The following is a 16,830-nucleotide window of genomic DNA, read 5'->3' as shown; positions in this document are numbered from 1 at the left end:
CTCCTCTTCCCTCCTCCTCCTCCTCCTCCTCCTCCTCCATCTTCATTTAAAGTGTGTTCATGTGGAGTTTGCATGCCTTAGTGGTAGTGCCTATAGAGGTTAGAAAGGGTATCAGGGCATCAGGGCATCCTTGAGCTGGAGTTACAGGAGGCTGTGTGACATTCTGCTTGTACTCTGGGAACTGAACTTCAGTCCTCGGCAAGCAGAGGTGTTCCTTACACTCAGCCATCTCTCCCACCCTTATGATCTTGCCTCTTAAGCAGAGCAGGATTACAAAGAGCTACCCTCCTCTGAGGCAGTGGTCCTCAACCTTCCTGGTGCTGCAGCCTTTAAACACAGTTCCTCCTGTTACTGGGACCCTAACTATACATTTATTTTGTTGCTACTTTACCTACTGTTATGAATTGTAATGTAAATATCTGATATGCAGGAGATCTGATATGCGATCCTCAGAGGGGTTTTGACCCACAGGTTGAGAACCACTGCTCTAAGGTATATGCTATTTACATGACAGACTCCACGTTATTTTTATGTGGGTGAGCGAATCTTCTTTAAACTGTTATTCCCAGTTATAGACAACTCTTTGAGTGTATTTGCTACGTTTTGTAATATTTTCCCTTCATTTTAATACTGTGGTGCCCACTTCCAGCTATTAGTAAAAAGACTGATAATGAACCAATCCACTAGGCTTGCATCAACGGTAAACAGTGGACCTAATTGATCTTTCAAAAGTGTTATTTTGTATATTCTTAAGTTCTCATTTGCATTCATTTAAAATTATTTACAGAAGTCTATCTGAGCCCTGTTAGGAAAATAACCTCATACTATAGATTAATCTTTTCTAATCTGTATCCATAAATCATTAACATATTTATAAAATTCATAAATGCTAGACACGATTGAAGAGCAAACGAAAGGAAATAGTCATCAAAAAGTTACTTTTTTCTCTTTTGAAAAAAAAAAAAAAGCCAAAGTTTTGGGGCCTTCATCCCGAGCAATTTGTGTATTTCCTGATTACAGACTCAGGAAATACTTAATTTTCGAAGCAGTTACAGTTGGGAAGTCTTCTCACTGACCACACAGTGATAATGTGGACTTTTAAACAATGGCACTAAAACTTTAGTTGGTTTGTTCAGAAAGAGAGAGATAGAGGAGGGAAGCGGGGAGTCCCTCAGTCTAGCATACTTCATACTGCCGGTGAAGATGCCGATGTCAGCTGGCTTCCTGATCAAAGGTGTCTTTCCTTGGGGATTTTTGAATGCCAGGGTTTTATCTTGGGTTTTTCTGAAACCTTTAGTGTCTAAAGTTTAGACAGATGTGTAGTAGTGGTAGAATTGGTGTTTTCTTGAGTTGGGCAAATTGTAGCTTGAAAGTACTAATATCTTCGAATATGTGAAATAATCATGTTTAGTTGATGATAAAAGCAGCATGGCATCAAAGGGGTGAGTAATATTTGGAGGGAGCTGGAGGGATCTTGACTGCGTTAATGCCTGAGACTTGGTACTTGAATCTGTTGTTTCACTGAGTCCCTGGAGGCATGACAGCAAAATACCAGGTAGAGGTGGCACTGAGCATTTTCCAAATGGCACCAGACCCTTGAGAAAGCTCCGTTCCATGCATTGTCTGTCAGATGATTATGCATTGCTGGAAACGAGTAATTCCAACAACGCAGGCCTTTCTGGCTTAATGTTAAAATGCTAAACGTTTTTCTTTTCTTATGTTGACACCGACGTAGAAACAGAGTCACAGATTTTGGCTGAGCGAGTGCTTTCTGATCCTCTATCACCTTGTCATTCTAGAGACAACTGTTGTTTGCAGAGGTGAAACACCACTCCCCAGCGGTAGCTGAGGAAACATCACAGGCAAAGGCATACAGACACCCTAGTGTCTAGCTGGCTGGCGTCTTTTTTGGTTTTGTTTTTGCTAGAGAGGAAATGTTGCCCAGAATAAAAACGGCACCTTGAGTTAACTCTAAGTCTGAATCAGGCTGTGTGGGCTGCAGGCAGCGTCTGAGCAGTGGAGATATTTGTTGCCACAACACAAGGAACTGGAACGCACGGCTAGGCTGTATGTGGTGGGGTGCTCTGCAGCATTTTGGGGGTGCTTCCTACTATAAGTGAACAGTGAGCAGAGGCAGAAGCGGTGGCTCTCCAATTCTAAAGGGGCCGTGTCTTCTGAATATAAGCAGCAGCACACACACACACACACTTGACAGTGTTCATTCAAATTCTGAGCCTAAGCTTTTCCTGTTGGTCACAGAGAAGAATTCTTTATGACACATATTAGATTTTTCTCACATAAAACTCATGTGTCACAGTACAGGAAAGAAATGTTAGAAAGATACAACACGTCCATGCACAGGGGACTCAGATTTATTCGGCAGTATTCATAACTGCACAGATAAATATCCATACTATTTAGTACTATGCTATAGGAGAATGCTATTAATTTACTGAACCAGGTGTGTGCCAATTCTGAAGAGAGCCAATGTTTCTGATAGATCCCATAAGCAAATGCAGAAAAAGAACATCTGGTTTGCGTGTGTGTGTGTGTGTGTGTGTGTGTATGTGCGTGTGTGTTTCTCCAGTAATTCATTTCTCTACTGTGGATACCTTCCTGGCCTCACTGTAATGATAATGAACAGTGTGTCCTTTCTCATTTGGGATGGTTGTGCAAGCAGGGACTGTAGGATACTCAATTTCCTTTTCTGTGTCTTTCATACAAGAAAAAGCCCACACAGAGCTGGACCACCCTTAGCTTGGTTTTGTGGTTAGCATCTGTGGTCCAGGTCACTGAAGCTGTGGTGAATCACAGTGTGGGAGAAGATATTGAAGGCAATTGGAATCATTTTTCATGGTGTAAACATGTTAAATTACTGGAAGGTTCAATTACGCACTCAGTTTAGAATTCAGGATGGCAGGCTCTGCTTATGTAAATGGAGCTTTTTACTGAATGTCTCTGAGGTGTTGGACCTTTGCTGTGGTCTGAGAGAAGAGCCCCAGCAACTGTAGTTCAGTAACTGGCTCGGCTGTCACTGCAGAGCTCTCCATTCTCCCTATGATAGTAAAAAATAGTCTTGAGGGCTTGGCCAAAACCAGTGATGAGCTGGCTGTATGCAGTTTCACTTGGAGAATCGAACTCTGAGGCTATACCCAAACCAGTTAAATGGTAGTAATGAGAAAAAGTTCCTACAAAGGCTGGAGAGATGGCTCAGAAGTTAAGAGCTTACTGTTCTTGCAGAGGACCCAGGTTTGATCCTTAACACCTACTTGGTGCTTACAATCATTCCTAACTCCAGTTCAAGGGATCTGAAGCCCCCTTATGACCTTTGTGGGGGCATCAGTCACACAGACAATGTGTATATATATATATATATATATATATATATATATATATATATATATATATTCTGATATATATCAGAAACATTAGCTGTACCCTATACATATATATGTTATATATGTATATACATACCACATGTATATAGTTTATAGTATGTAGTATATCGTATACAGTATATATACTATAGATCATTGAGGTTTAGGGATCCTTGGGTTGATAAATAGATGAGTGTTTACTGAGTTTACAGAGTTGACGAGGAAGAATAGATCATTCTATTACAACTGTATTCTACCTATTGAAATAAGTGTACTTTATACAGTAGGGTCGAGTGTCAGCTGCACACTCTTCAACACTGTGGGCTCTGCAGGTGGAGTAAGCCTTGTCCTAAGGCGAGTAGAAGACAGGGCTAAGACCCTGAGTTACATGTTAGCACAGATACCTGGCGTTACACTTGATGTGACAGAACATCATGGAAAGTCACTGCTAAGACAGGATGGGGAGTTTACCTTCCACAGAGAGTCTTCATGTTTGCCTGCTGATATGCGCATTGTTTTAAATCAGTGACTCTTCTGGCATTGAGTCCTCAGAAACTGCCTGAACGAGAAGGAACCCTGGTCTTGACACAGTCTCTAGAAGATTTAAGGACAAAACACACATGTCAAAATATGGAGCAACCCTGAGAATAATATGGTTGTTCCTTTTTCCTAAAATAATAGAATTTTGCAGGGACTAATATACTTGGGATCTGCTATGATCCAGGAATTACTCTAGGTGCTGTGGAAGCTGGAGAAAAATAAAGACGGGCATCTCCACCCTTTGAAAACAAATTCTATCTTTCTATCAGCCCTACAGAGTTGAAAGTATGCTGGTTGTGTCTGGGCGTTCATGCACACCGAGGTGGTGGACATTTGGTTCCATCTAGCAAACTGTTTAACAACTTCATAAAATCCTGCGTCCTTTAATATTCTGGCATAAGGTGTTTGAGAATTGCATTTAGTCCTCTGCTCTCGCTTCTTCAGTAAAGCCTGTTGTTTAGTTTGCTATTCCTAATGAGGTCATCTGGTTTTAATCTCACTGTTGGAGGGCCAGTTTCTTCCAGCAGAGGCTCATTCCAACTTTTACAAATGGGTAAAATGTATCACTTATTGAAGATTCCGAGGCCTAAATAATCATGTTCTGTTAGTTGTTTTTGAGATAGTGTCTCAATTTATAGCCAGGCTAGCCTCAAATTTATAGAATCTCTCCTGCCTCAGCCTGCCACCAAGGGATTTCAGGTAAGAGTCACCTTGCTTAGCTGATACTAGTATAGTTAAAATAGGAAAATAGAATAATCTTTTTAAATTTCAATTTCCCCTGAAGCACATTGTTTCAGAGTAGTGTCACTTTGCCAACTCTGTCTCCTGTAGGCGCTGCAGTACTTGAAAACAATCTATTCTGTGCGTTCCCAGCAGTTTAGGCGAGCAGAAATGATCTTAGGACATGCCACTAAAATGAGGCCTTCAATTGTCTCCCCAGGTTCCAGATGTGATCAGTAGCATCAGGCAGTTATCCAAGGCTGCCATGAAGGAGGACTCCAAACCCAGCAAAGATAACGAGGACGCCTTTTACAACTCTCAGAAGTTCGAAGTGCTCTACTGTGGGCGGGTGATCGTGAACCATAAGAAGGCGCCCTCCAGCCTCATTGATGATTGCAAGGACAAGTTCAGCCTGCATGAGCAGCAGCGACTGAAGCTGCAGGGCGAGAGAGGTGGTGACCCCGGGGACGAGATGGGTGTCCTTGAGGCCGAGTCTCCTGTATCTCCAGATGACAGTCTGCCGGAGAAGGCAGATGGTACAGTCAACAGCCCCCGTGCCCTGCCCTCTCTGGCTAGCCTTCCTGCTTTGGCCAGCCAACCCGCACTAGCCAGCTCTCGGGTTTGCTTCCCAGAGAGGATTTTGGAAGACTGTGGCCTTGATGAGCAGCAGGAGTTCCGATCCCGGTGCAGCAGTGTCACAGGCGTCATGCAAAAGAAGGTTCATGACAACAACCAGAAAGTACAGCCAAGAAGGAGGCACGCGAGCGCGCCCAGTCACGTGCAGCCCTCAGACTCGGAGAAGAATCGGACCATGCTCTTCCAGGTAGGCTAGCAGGGAGCTCTTGGCCTGCAGCTTCTTAAGATGCTGAGCAGCTAGAGTTCCTTCCGGATCAATGCATGTGTGCATGCGTGCGTGTGTCTGTCTGTGTGTGTGTGTGTGTGTGTGTGTGTGTGTGTGTGTGCTATCCACATGTGCCTGGGTGTATGTGGAGGCCAGAGGACAACCTTTCAGTACCATTCCTTAGGCACCATGCACCTTATTTTGTTTTGAGGCAGGGTCCCTTATTGGTCTGGTACTCTGGAAGGCTGATTTAGCTAGCAGAGTCCCAGTTACTTATCTGTCTCTTCTCCCTCCCTCCCTCCCTCCCTCCTTCTTTTTTTAAAACTGGGCTCTGGGAATTGGCCTCTTGCTTGCCTTTGAGACTTAGCTATTCTCCCAGTAGTCCTGCCCCATCTCTCTCTCTCTCTTCTCTTCCTTCCTCCTCACCTCCGTAGCCACAGCAAACACGTCTCTACCTTCGTTTTTTCTCCTGACAAGGCAGAAGAATCCGAGAAGGAATACAGATGCATCATGCGCCCCAGAGAGGCAGAGAGAATGAAAGACTTCTCTTAACTTCTGAGATGAATCATCCGATACTAAGTGTCTATCAGCAGTGTCTGGCTTCGCTGACTCCTAAATGCATTCTTTAACAAAACTAGAGTGTTAGCAATGATTTTAAGGTGCGGATCCTGGGAAGCGGGATTTGGCATGGGACAGAGCTAAGTGAGTTTTCCTAGAGAGAAGAGTTGCAGAGATTTAGACCACCTTGTTAAGTGGGTGCTGGGACCTGAACTCACACCCCCATGTTTTCATAGCTCAGCTTCTGGGACACATTTTTAGTCCCTCTACAAGATAAGTTTTTATTTTAAAAACAGTTTAAAAGTGTACAGGATCATGGGAAATGTCATTTCACTTACAGGACTGAATATGTGCTATTGTCTTGGGGCAGGTCTGGAGTTAGTCTGTTCTGTCTTTGGCTTGGATCATTTTTTGTTGTGGTCTTGTAAAGTCCCCATCCGGGCTTGTGGTCAGAGTGGCTCTGGCCTTTCTGTAGTATGTGTGAAGTCAGTATTCCGTCTTCTTTGGGCTGCCAGAGTTGTTCTCAACCAGTCATACTTCTTTCTGTTAGCCTTTTAGAATATCTATCTATTTCCCAAAATTTTTACTAAGCCCAGTTCTGCATGTATCATTTTATTGACTATTTTGGAGAATGTCCTATAATGCAGGTTAATAATTGATGACTTTAAGACTCATGACTTGATGTTGCATATTTAAAAAGGGTTTTTATTTATTTATTTATTTATTTATTTTATGTGTATGAGTATTTTGCCTGCATATATCTTATATGTATGTGTAACATGTTTCTGCCTGGTTCCTGCTGAGGCTAGAAGAGGCCATCAGGTCCCCCGGAATTGGAGTTATGGACAGTTGTGAGCTGCCAAGTGGCCCAGGGAATTGAATGCTAGTCTTCTGCAAGAGCAATATGTGCTTTTAACCGCTGAGCCAACTCTCCAGACCCAGGTTGCGCATTTTTGAAATGTAATTAATTTTTTAACTGCAAAAAAAGGCTTTCTATTCTTTGGCTTGAATTGTAGACTCTAAGGTCTCTTAATTTTCAACAAAGGAAAGAAATGTTTTGAGACAACTGAGTTTGGGTCGAACACACGGTGGAACAAGTGCGAAAGAGGTTTGTCTGGGCCACATCATTTGTTTGTTTTTTTTTTAGGTTTTCACTATACAAGGTTTCTCTGTGTAGCCCTGTCTGTCCTGGAACTCATTTTGTAGACCAGGTTGACCTTGAACTCAGAAATCCATCTGCCTCTGCCTCCCAAGTGCTGGGATTAAAGGCGTGTGCCACCGCCACCTGAGGACGATCGATCGAGGTCCTTGAGAGCTGAAGTAAGTGGAGCACTTTCCTTTCCCTTTAAAGGTCGGCCGCTTTGAGATTAACCTCATCAGTCCAGACACGAAATCAGTTGTTCTGGAGAAGAATTTCAAAGATATCTCCTCTTGTTCTCAGGTATGTATCACATCCCAGCACAGTGTCTGAAGAAACCAATGGTCATGTTCCAGAATTATCCACAACAGCTGGGCATATGTAGATCACGTGCCATTGTTTTTGCGTTAAATATTTGTCTGTCCCTTCATTGCTGCTCCCTTTCTTTCCCTAAGGCATGAACCTAGGACTTTTCTTTCACATGATCAGTGAGACCCAATGTAAGGAAAAACACTTAAGAAAATTGATCCTTAGAATTAAAACATACTCATGTGTTTGTCTCTATGGCAACAGGTTCCTTCCCAGGACCTTAGTGTCTGCCATCCACTTTTCCCCAGCTCTCTGACTTAGTGCTGTTTCATACAGTCTCTTCAGCTGGGGCTGGGGGAGTTTTGTGGTGGTGAATTCTTCTGAAAATACCTCATAGTGAGAGTGTTCCTCAGACTCTTGGGCTGTGGATCTTGTGGGTGTCTCCAAGGTATATTTGTTCTTTATCCCACAGGAGGTGATAAAAGGGGAAGTAGACTTTCCAGTGTGTGTTCAATGGTAGATTTTGAAAAAGATCTTTTGGAACTTTCATTCTTTTATTTCTTACTCCATAAAAATATGTACTTATGACTTCAAAAATGATAACTGATAGAAACAAACGTGTATAATATTACTCATAGACTATAGTAATGTTTTTCAACATCTACCCCAAAGTTTGAGCTAGCTAAATATATTGTTAACATGTCAGCAAAGACGGCATACTTAAGTCAAAATGTAGAAAGGTTACATATTCAAAGACATCTCTGTAGGATGAAGAATTAATTAGCTTTTGTTTTTGTTCTATGACTTAAAGTGTGCTCAAGAATGTGTGTGTTTTTTACAGGGTCTCTGTATTTGATGTTGAAAAATCTGAGCTGGAGAGATAGCTCATCTGTTAAAGACAAAGGGTCACACTTTTCTTCATGTATATTTTTCATAGCAAAATTATACATGATATATATAATGTTTATTTGAATTTTGGAGTCAACATTACTTTTGGTGTGGCATTATGACTTTCATTTGATGACATGGATTTTTTTTATGTTTTATTGATGACATGGATTTTTTTATGTTTTATTAGTTGCTTGCTTTAGCTAATTAATATACCTTCATTTCTAATATCTTGTTTTGATATTGTTCCTGTAATCAAAAATTTTGTTGTGTTAAACATTTTCTACTCTAGCAACTTAGAGAACAGTGGCATTTGACTATAGGAAGGTTATATTGCAAACTTTGAAGTTCTTATTTAAGAAACACAGAAATTTTGTGGGCATATGGTTTTACTTCCCCTAAAATACTTATTGAGTATTCTTGTAGTTGTCTGTTTATGGGAAGGTCCCCACAAGATCACAAGTCTTCCAGAGGCTGGTGACTCATGGTGTGAACATGTCTTATTCGGTGGGACATTAGATGCTCAGTACACATGGCTACTGTGAATGAGCCCGTCTCTATAGCTGGTCTTGTGCCAAGTACCGCAGTGAAAGTGATAGTCACCCATGTCTAACTTATGCCAAGGGACATCCTTGAAGGTAGCCCCTCCTGCCTCTACCTTCCCTAAGCTGCCCAGGAAGTGTATATATCAGTGTGCATTGACCATCCAAATGAACATAAGCACACATAAAGACAAATGTGGATGTGGAAGTTCGAATATGATCTCCTTTTTCAGCATATTGAAGACAAGCTCTGAGTTATGATATTATGGTTCAGGAAACAGCAGCAAGAAGAAAACTGGTGGGCAGGCAGCCTGTCACAGCAGTGGCTGGTCAGCCCTTTCTCTTCACTTCTTAGAAGTTCCTTGCAGGAAATGAATGGATACAAGGTAGCTGTGTTCAGTAACTGGCCTGCTTTTGAGTACCTTCCAGTTACAAATGTTTCTTTCTTTGAAAGGGCAGTGGTGTGACTGTTTTCCTGGTCATTATGAGAGTCAGGGAGTGCTGTTTTTTTTTTTCTGGAAATATTGTCAACATCTGGAGGAGACTCATTGAGCTAATGAGGCCCTGTGAGGTCCCCACTTAGCACTAAGCCAGGAATAAAAGCTCTTTCACCAGAGTTGTGCCAGGTGGAGCTCATTTTACCTGACTTATGACCTCACCTCTCTCTGCTTCCTCCACCCATTTTGTAAAAACCAGAGTAGATTTCTTTTTTTTGCCATGTCTGCTGGATAGATGGAGTATATTAGAACAGGAAAGAGCAGTGGTCACTGTTGGTAGAACACTCTTGGAACCACCATAGAGGCTTTTCAGCTCTCACACCTTTTTCAAAGTGGGTGCCATTATGTTATTTTGTAATCAAAACAAAACAAAACAAACAAAGATGACCACAACAACAACTAGGGGTGTTTTTTTTTGGGGGGGGGGAGGAAAATGTTTATTTCATCTTATATCTTACAGTACATTATGAGCGGTCATTAGGACAGGAAATCAAACATGAACTTGGAGGCAGACACCGAAGAAGAGGTCATGAAGGAATAGAATTACTATCTTGTGCAGACTGACTTCTTATTCCAGCTGTTCAGGGATGGCACTTGCAATAGTAAATCATCAGTCAAGAAAACTACTCAATGATCTTTTGCACTAAAAAAAAAAAAAAAAAGAAAAAAGAAAAAAGGAAAAAAAAACAAAGAAAGAAGGAACAAAAGAAAGAAGGAAGGAAGGAAGGAAAAAGAGAGAGAGAGAAAGAAAGAAAGAAAGAAAGAAAGAAAGAAAGAAAGAAAGAAAGAAAGAAAAGAAAAGAAAAGAAAGATTGATTTTCTCAAAGGACCAGCTCCTGCTTTGGCTGATTCTTTGAATAGTTCTTTTTGTTTCTACTTGGTTGATTTCAGTCCTGAGTTTGATTATTTCCTGCAGTCTACTCCAACAACCAGGAGTCTTAGAGACAGTTTTTAGCAGCTCAGCACAGTATCTCAAACCTACGTCACTAGCTGATCCAAAATTTACATGCAAATCTGTCCGCAAGGACTTTTTTTCTTTTTCTTTGAATTTGGGTGATATCAGACACTAAGTATCTTCTGTCAGCTTGGCTGTTCAAGTCACCGTGCTTGCTATCGAAACAAGGTGCTGATTGCTTACTGGTCTCTGTAGGTATTCAGACTCAATTTTTACAGTTTTAAAAGTTTATTTCGAGAACCTATTTATGTATTATTAGTGTGTGCACATGCGTGTTTTAGTGCATATGCACATGTGTGTATGCTACAGTGCACGCGCAGAGGTCAGAGGCTGACTTCGTGGAGTTGGTTCTCTGCTTCCACTTTTCTGTGGACTCCAGGGAGTGAACCCAGGTTTCTAGGCTTCTACACCAAGTGAATTCACCCCTGAGCCATCTCATTCCAAGGCTGAACTTTTAATTAATCTAGCCGAAATCCTTTATCTTAGATAAAGCACAGTGATTTGTGAGTGTGGATAATTGGTACCTGCAGTAATGAACAGACGAGCGAACACGAATATCAATCTTTTTTTTTATGGGCTCCCTTGAGTATCTATAAATCGACAAATGTTCCAGCAAGTTCCATACGAACTTTTATGGAACTGTATATTTAATTTGAGAATTGTCACTTGTACTTTTCCTGAGATTCTTAGCTCTACACAGAATAGGAAGGGTTTTATGGTGAGTCATTGATTGTTGTTCTAGGACAATAAATTGAAAACTCATTACAGGCAGGCAGCATGGTTTCACTATAAGAAGTGGATCACAGTAGCACAGAAAGCCAAGGGTCTGAGTGGACGTCTCTCTCTATCCTGTGAGCCTGCTATAGCACTGTGCCTCTGTCTCATTACCAGGAGGCAGAAATTTGTGGACTTAAGAAAGGGTAGAAATCATATCGATCTTCGCAGAGCACATTCCCGTAAACACGGCTTGTGTTTCTTTTCCCTTCATCCAGGGAATAAAGCATGTGGATCACTTTGGCTTTATCTGTCGGGAGTCTCCGGAGCCAGGGCTGAGCCAGTACATCTGTTATGTATTCCAGTGTGCCAACGAATCTCTGGTAAGTGGGTTGCCACCTTCCAGTGCCTCAGCCAGTGGATCCCTCTGTCTTACAGAAGTCTCCTCTGTGGTGGACCAGTCCTCAACAAGTAAAGAAAAGGCCACCTAAAGAGATGCCCATACTCTGGAAGGATGCACAAAAGTAGAGACCCACAGACAGGTCGTCGTGACACTTTTAGGTGTAGGCACTTTCTTGGCTTTAACAAACAGTATTTGTTTTGTTTGCTTGTGTGGTTTTCTTTGTTTGTTTGCTTTTGTTTCTTGTTTTTGTTTTTGTTTTTTTTTTTTGGTGGGAGGGGAGGAAAAGACTACCAACAGGAGAAAAGGCACTGTTTCCTGTGGCTTGAAGATAGTGACAAAGGCACTAATCTCTTTTTTTGTGGGCATAGCATCAGAAATTAGACAATAATTCCATCAAGAGGGTAAAGAACTTGTCTTAATTTTCAAAACACTTATTTTTGCCTCTGGGTTTTTCGAGTCTAGTTTTCCCCTAGCCTTCCTTATTCCTCGCTGTTTGAGATGAACTGAGTAAGGCAGGCTCAGAAATGTACCTGGTCAAGAAATACGTTGATTTTTTTTCTCCTCAATTTTTTTTTTCTGTTCTTTCACACATAGAGCCTTCCTTCTATTCTGTTGTAATACAAACCTTCAGAGGTTTACATCACCACAATTAGATGAATTTATGGAACAATATTAATTTTTATAGTTATTTGTAGCTGTGCACAAGTTTGTGTAAGCAAGGATATTGCATGTATCTATGCATGTGCACATGTACATGTATGCCCATTGGTATGGAGGACAATCTTGGGTATCGTCTTCAGGAGTAATGTCTAACTTTTTTTGATCATTGTGATGGCTTGTATATGCTTGGCCAGGGGAGTGTCACTATTAAAAGGTGTGGCCCTGTTGGAGTAGGCGTGGCCTTGTTGAAGTAGGTATGGCCCTGTTGGAGTAGGTGTGGTCCTGTTGGAGTAGGTGTGGCCCTGTTGGAGTAGGTGTGGCCTTGTTGGAGTAGGTGTGTTCCCGTGGGCGTGGGCTTAAGATCCTTACCCTAGCTACCTGGAAGTCAGTCTTCCACTGGCAGCCTTCAGATGAAGATGAAGAACTCTCAGCTCTGCCAGCATCATGCCTGCCTTGATGCTATTTTGCTCCCACCTTGATGATAATGGACTGAACCTCTGAGCCTGTAAGCCAGCCCCAATTAAATGTTGTCCTTTATATGACTTGCCTTGGTCATGGTGTCTGTTCACAGCAGTAAAACCCTGACTAAGACAATTAGACCAGGCTGGCTTCCCAGTGAGCACCAGGGACCCTCCTGTCCCCAGCTCCCCAGCACAGGGATTGCAAACACAGCTACTACGCTGAGCATTTTTATGCGGCTGTAGAGATTCAACTCAGGTTTGTAAGCTAAGCACTTTACCAAATGAGTTAAATCCCAGCCTATCACCCCAATTTTCTTAAACATATACTGCTCCTACCAGCCTTTCCCCTGTGTACAATGGTTTCATTCCACACTGTGCGTGCTACCTGGTGCTTGTTACACCTAACTCTGACCTTCACATGCCTGATAAGAACAATGAAATACTGAAGACCTGGGGGTAAGCTGGCACAAAGGCACTCTCTGACCCCTGACCTCTGGGTCTCCAGCTTTCTCTCTAGGAAATAAGAAATGGCTGTTCCTTAGCAGTTTCTTACTCTAGAAACTTACACTTGAGCTTCATTTTTTTCCCTCTAGATAATTCATGTTATTTAGTAAATATTCACATGTACCTATCCAGGTAAATAGATCCTAGTTCGGGGCCAGGACTAAACTTTGAGGGAGGTGTCCTTGGATGGTCACAGTGGGCAGCCTGAAGTTTGACTCTGCACATCCTGCTCGTGGCGGCTCTTCAGTTAGGCAGGCTTCCCTGACTGAATGTATCACATTGTTCATAAGGTCAGAGGATGTCCTGGTCCAGGGACCATCAGAGATGTTCAATGTATCCCTTGCTGAGGATGGAGAACTTGGTAAAACCCACTTGATTATGGTCATGTTTTCAGGCTTTATTTCATTTTTCGTGCTTAGCTGGTTTTGTTTGGTTTAGAAACTGCCAATAGCAATAGCGATGTGGGGTATGCAGCCTTTCCATACTCGGGCTGGTGCCACAGACCTGAGTGTGGATAGACATACTGGCCACAGACTTGAGTGTGGACAGACATACTGGCTGTGTGTGCCTTCTTGTTCCATAAGGCACTACTAGGCTTAGTTTGGGTCTCATTATTATTATTTTTTTAATTTTATCATTTTAGTTTATTTATAATTTTTATATTTTATTTTCCTTATTTACATCTCAAATGTTATCCCCTTTCTTGTTTTCCCCTCTGAAAACCCCCTTATTCTCCCCTCTCCCTCTGCTCCCTAACCCACCCACTCCTGCTTCCTGGCCCTGGCATCCCCCTACACTGGGGCATAGAGCCTTCACAGGACCAAGGGCCTCTCCTCCCATTGATGACTGACTAGGCCATATGCATATGCAGCTGGAGCCATGAGTCTCCCACCATGTGTACTCTTTGGTTGGTGGTTTAGTCCCTGGGAGCTCTGGGGTTACTAGTTAGTTCATATTGTTGTTCCTCCTAGGGGGCTGCAAACCCCTTCAACTCCTTGTGTACTTTCTCTAGCTCCTTTATTGGGAACTCTGTGTTCCATTCACTGGATGGCTGTGAGCATCCACTTCTGTATTTGTCGGGCACTGGCAAAGCCTCTCAGGAGACAGCTATATCAGACTCCTGTCAGCAAGCACTTGATGATTGTATATGGGATTGATCCCCAGGTGGGGCAGTCTTTGGATGGTCATTCCTTCGGTCTTTGCTCCACACTTTGTCTTCCTTCCATAGGTATTTTGTTCCCCCATGGAAGTGTCTCATTATTTTTAAGAAGAGATCCAAGCTAAGATCTTTTAAGGCCCCTCTCTTCAAATTTTATCAGTCAGATTCTTAACCCCAACATGTGACATCAGGACTGCAAGTCAGAAGAAAAATCTAACGTGCACTTCCTGTCAAATACATGGTGGTCTGGCCCTGACCAATAGAAGAGTGAACTCAGTAACACTGGTGGGAACAGCTTGCTGAGTGAGTGGCTTGGCAGTTGTAGAAGACAAAATAGTCCCGAATGGCACCTGCTGACTTGTCTTCTTGGAGCACCAACTCTTCACAGTTACCATTTTCTTTTGCTTCTTTGTAACAATTGCAATGAGTTTGTGAACCCAACAGTTCTAGGATCCACGGGCCAGGCTCTGGGCTGGTTGAGTCATTCCCTTCTGGCTTCTCCCTTCTTTCCCCTAGGGTGGAGGTTGATACTGTTTCACAACTATCATTTCTTCAAAGTTCTTTCTCCAATTTGATTGAAAGAATGTAAAAAAAAAAAAAAAAGGCTTACATTGACTAATAACCGACCCTCCTAAACTCTAAACATACAGAGAAATATTCAATTACAGTATAATTAAAGTAAGTTAAAGAAAAGAGAAAAGGATCTATGCTAGTCTTGATCTAGAGTCTATGTGAACTTGACCTTTAGTGATATAGTAAGAAGATTTCTAATGAAATATTGGTATACTGATTGAAGGATGAGGTTTATATTCTAGAAGTTTTCTTTCTCTCATATCCCATGTGAATAAAATAATAAATCTTTAACATATGAGGAACAAGCATTGGGTGGAGAATGGATAAGGGACAGAGTCCAGTTTGGGGGTTCTGTGGAAGGTGGTGAGGAAGGCAGACTGATGTTTTAAGAAACAGAATTAATTTATAAAAAGTGTTTCATTTGAAGGAAAATACAAGTACTGCTATTGCTTGGCCTCAGAACAGGAGGCATGGGACATGGCTGGGCACGAGAACAGTGGTGTGAGCATTCAGACACAGGGCGGGTGTTGCTTCAAGGGCTTGAAGTTAGTACGTACAGGGACCACCCCATCATGGGACTAGCTAGCCTCTTTAGCTGAGGGTTGCCTTTTATTAGCACTTGTGAAAATGCTAGTACTCCCTGGGTACCTTGAAAATTGAAGGCGCTTTCTAGCAAAAAAAAAAAAAAAAAAAAAAGGCTATATGCTCTTCAGTTATTTTCCTCTAAAGTGTAATATAATACTTAAGCTTGGTATATTATATCTATAGGTATTATCTTCACTATATATAGTCTTATTTTTAATATGAATGAACTTTCTCTGTCTGATCTCATGCCGTTTGCTGAGAGCGGAACTGTGCCAGGTAGCAACTTCCCAAGACTGCTTGCTTTTTTGTTTGTGTGACTGACATTTGTACCTGTCCATTTGCTTTTGCCCTTTTGACCAGACCTGTGATGTTTTCCTTGTATTTATAACGCTCTAATGTGAAATTTTAAGTGCTTAACCTTGTGACAGAATTTATAGGCTGTCTGAAAAAGTGATGGGTCTAGAAAAGGAAATATTTTGTAGGTTACATGGGATTTTTAATTGTATTTTAGTAGTACTTGCAGTAAAGAGAGGTTAGTCATCACATTTCAGTCATATCAAAATGACTTAATGTTTCATCTGGAAATAGAGAAGAAGAGTCAGACATATTTCTACAGGAAATGCTTCACAAGGAACACTTAAGGAACAAACCACACAAACACACACACACACACACACACACACACACACACACACACACACAGAGAGAGAGAGAGAGAGAGAGAGAGAGAGAAACACACACAGTATTTATATGTAAGGAATTTGTATATGTTATTTATTTAATGTACAATTTACACACACACACACACACACATATATATATATATATATATATATATATATATATATATATATGCTATGTATTACTAAATCCATTGACAGCCCCTGCAGTGTCTGACATAAAGGGGAAACAAGAAATAGAATATGGAATCATATGCATAAATAATTAAATTTCTTTTGAGTAGAAAACTAAGTGAAATAAAGATACAAAGGCATTAAATACTTTTAGTTCTAAAAAATGGGGAAATTTTATTTTTAATTGTAGTAGAAGTGACAATTATTAGAAAATCCATCTTTATAGAGTGCTGTAAAATTATTCCTATGCTTTTCCGAGGCTCAGCGTACCATGAACTACAACAACAATGGCTGATTGCTTAGGTTTTTGAAGTCTCTTTTCAGTTTTACTGGGCTAGTAAGGCTTTTGTATATCCCAGGTTCCTCTTCCCTTCAAATAAAGAAGTAGATTAATATTCTTTTAGAGCAACTTATTCTTAGACTCAGTTGTGGAAGAAGGGAAGAGCAGAGTGAAGACGTGTTGTACTATTCATGAAAGGAGGTTTTGCTTACCAGACCTGGTTGGGATGAGACCATTGGGATTTAACATCTCTGCCATGAGGGCTTTAGAAT

General features: G+C 41.5%; 1 protein-coding gene across 2 annotated transcripts in view; it reads left to right on the top strand.

The window, feature by feature from the left end:
• Tbc1d4 (TBC1 domain family member 4) overlaps positions 1-16,830 on the top strand; it is a 162,207-nt gene that overhangs the window by 92,610 nt on the left and 52,767 nt on the right. For both annotated transcript variants that reach the window (XM_021203091.2, XM_021203090.2), the window contains exons 2-4: positions 4,858-5,460; positions 7,388-7,477; positions 11,358-11,462. In XM_021203091.2, the coding sequence (XP_021058750.1) occupies positions 4,858-5,460; positions 7,388-7,477; positions 11,358-11,462 (798 nt within the window). The remainder of the gene's footprint in view (positions 1-4,857; positions 5,461-7,387; positions 7,478-11,357; positions 11,463-16,830) is intronic.

The sequence above is a fragment of the Mus pahari genome, chromosome 8, assembly GCF_900095145.1.
Source record: "Mus pahari chromosome 8, PAHARI_EIJ_v1.1, whole genome shotgun sequence".
NCBI lineage: Eukaryota > Metazoa > Chordata > Mammalia > Rodentia > Muridae > Mus > Mus pahari.
The sequence above is the reverse complement of the archived record's forward strand: the minus strand, read 5'-3'. Positions and strand labels throughout refer to the sequence as shown.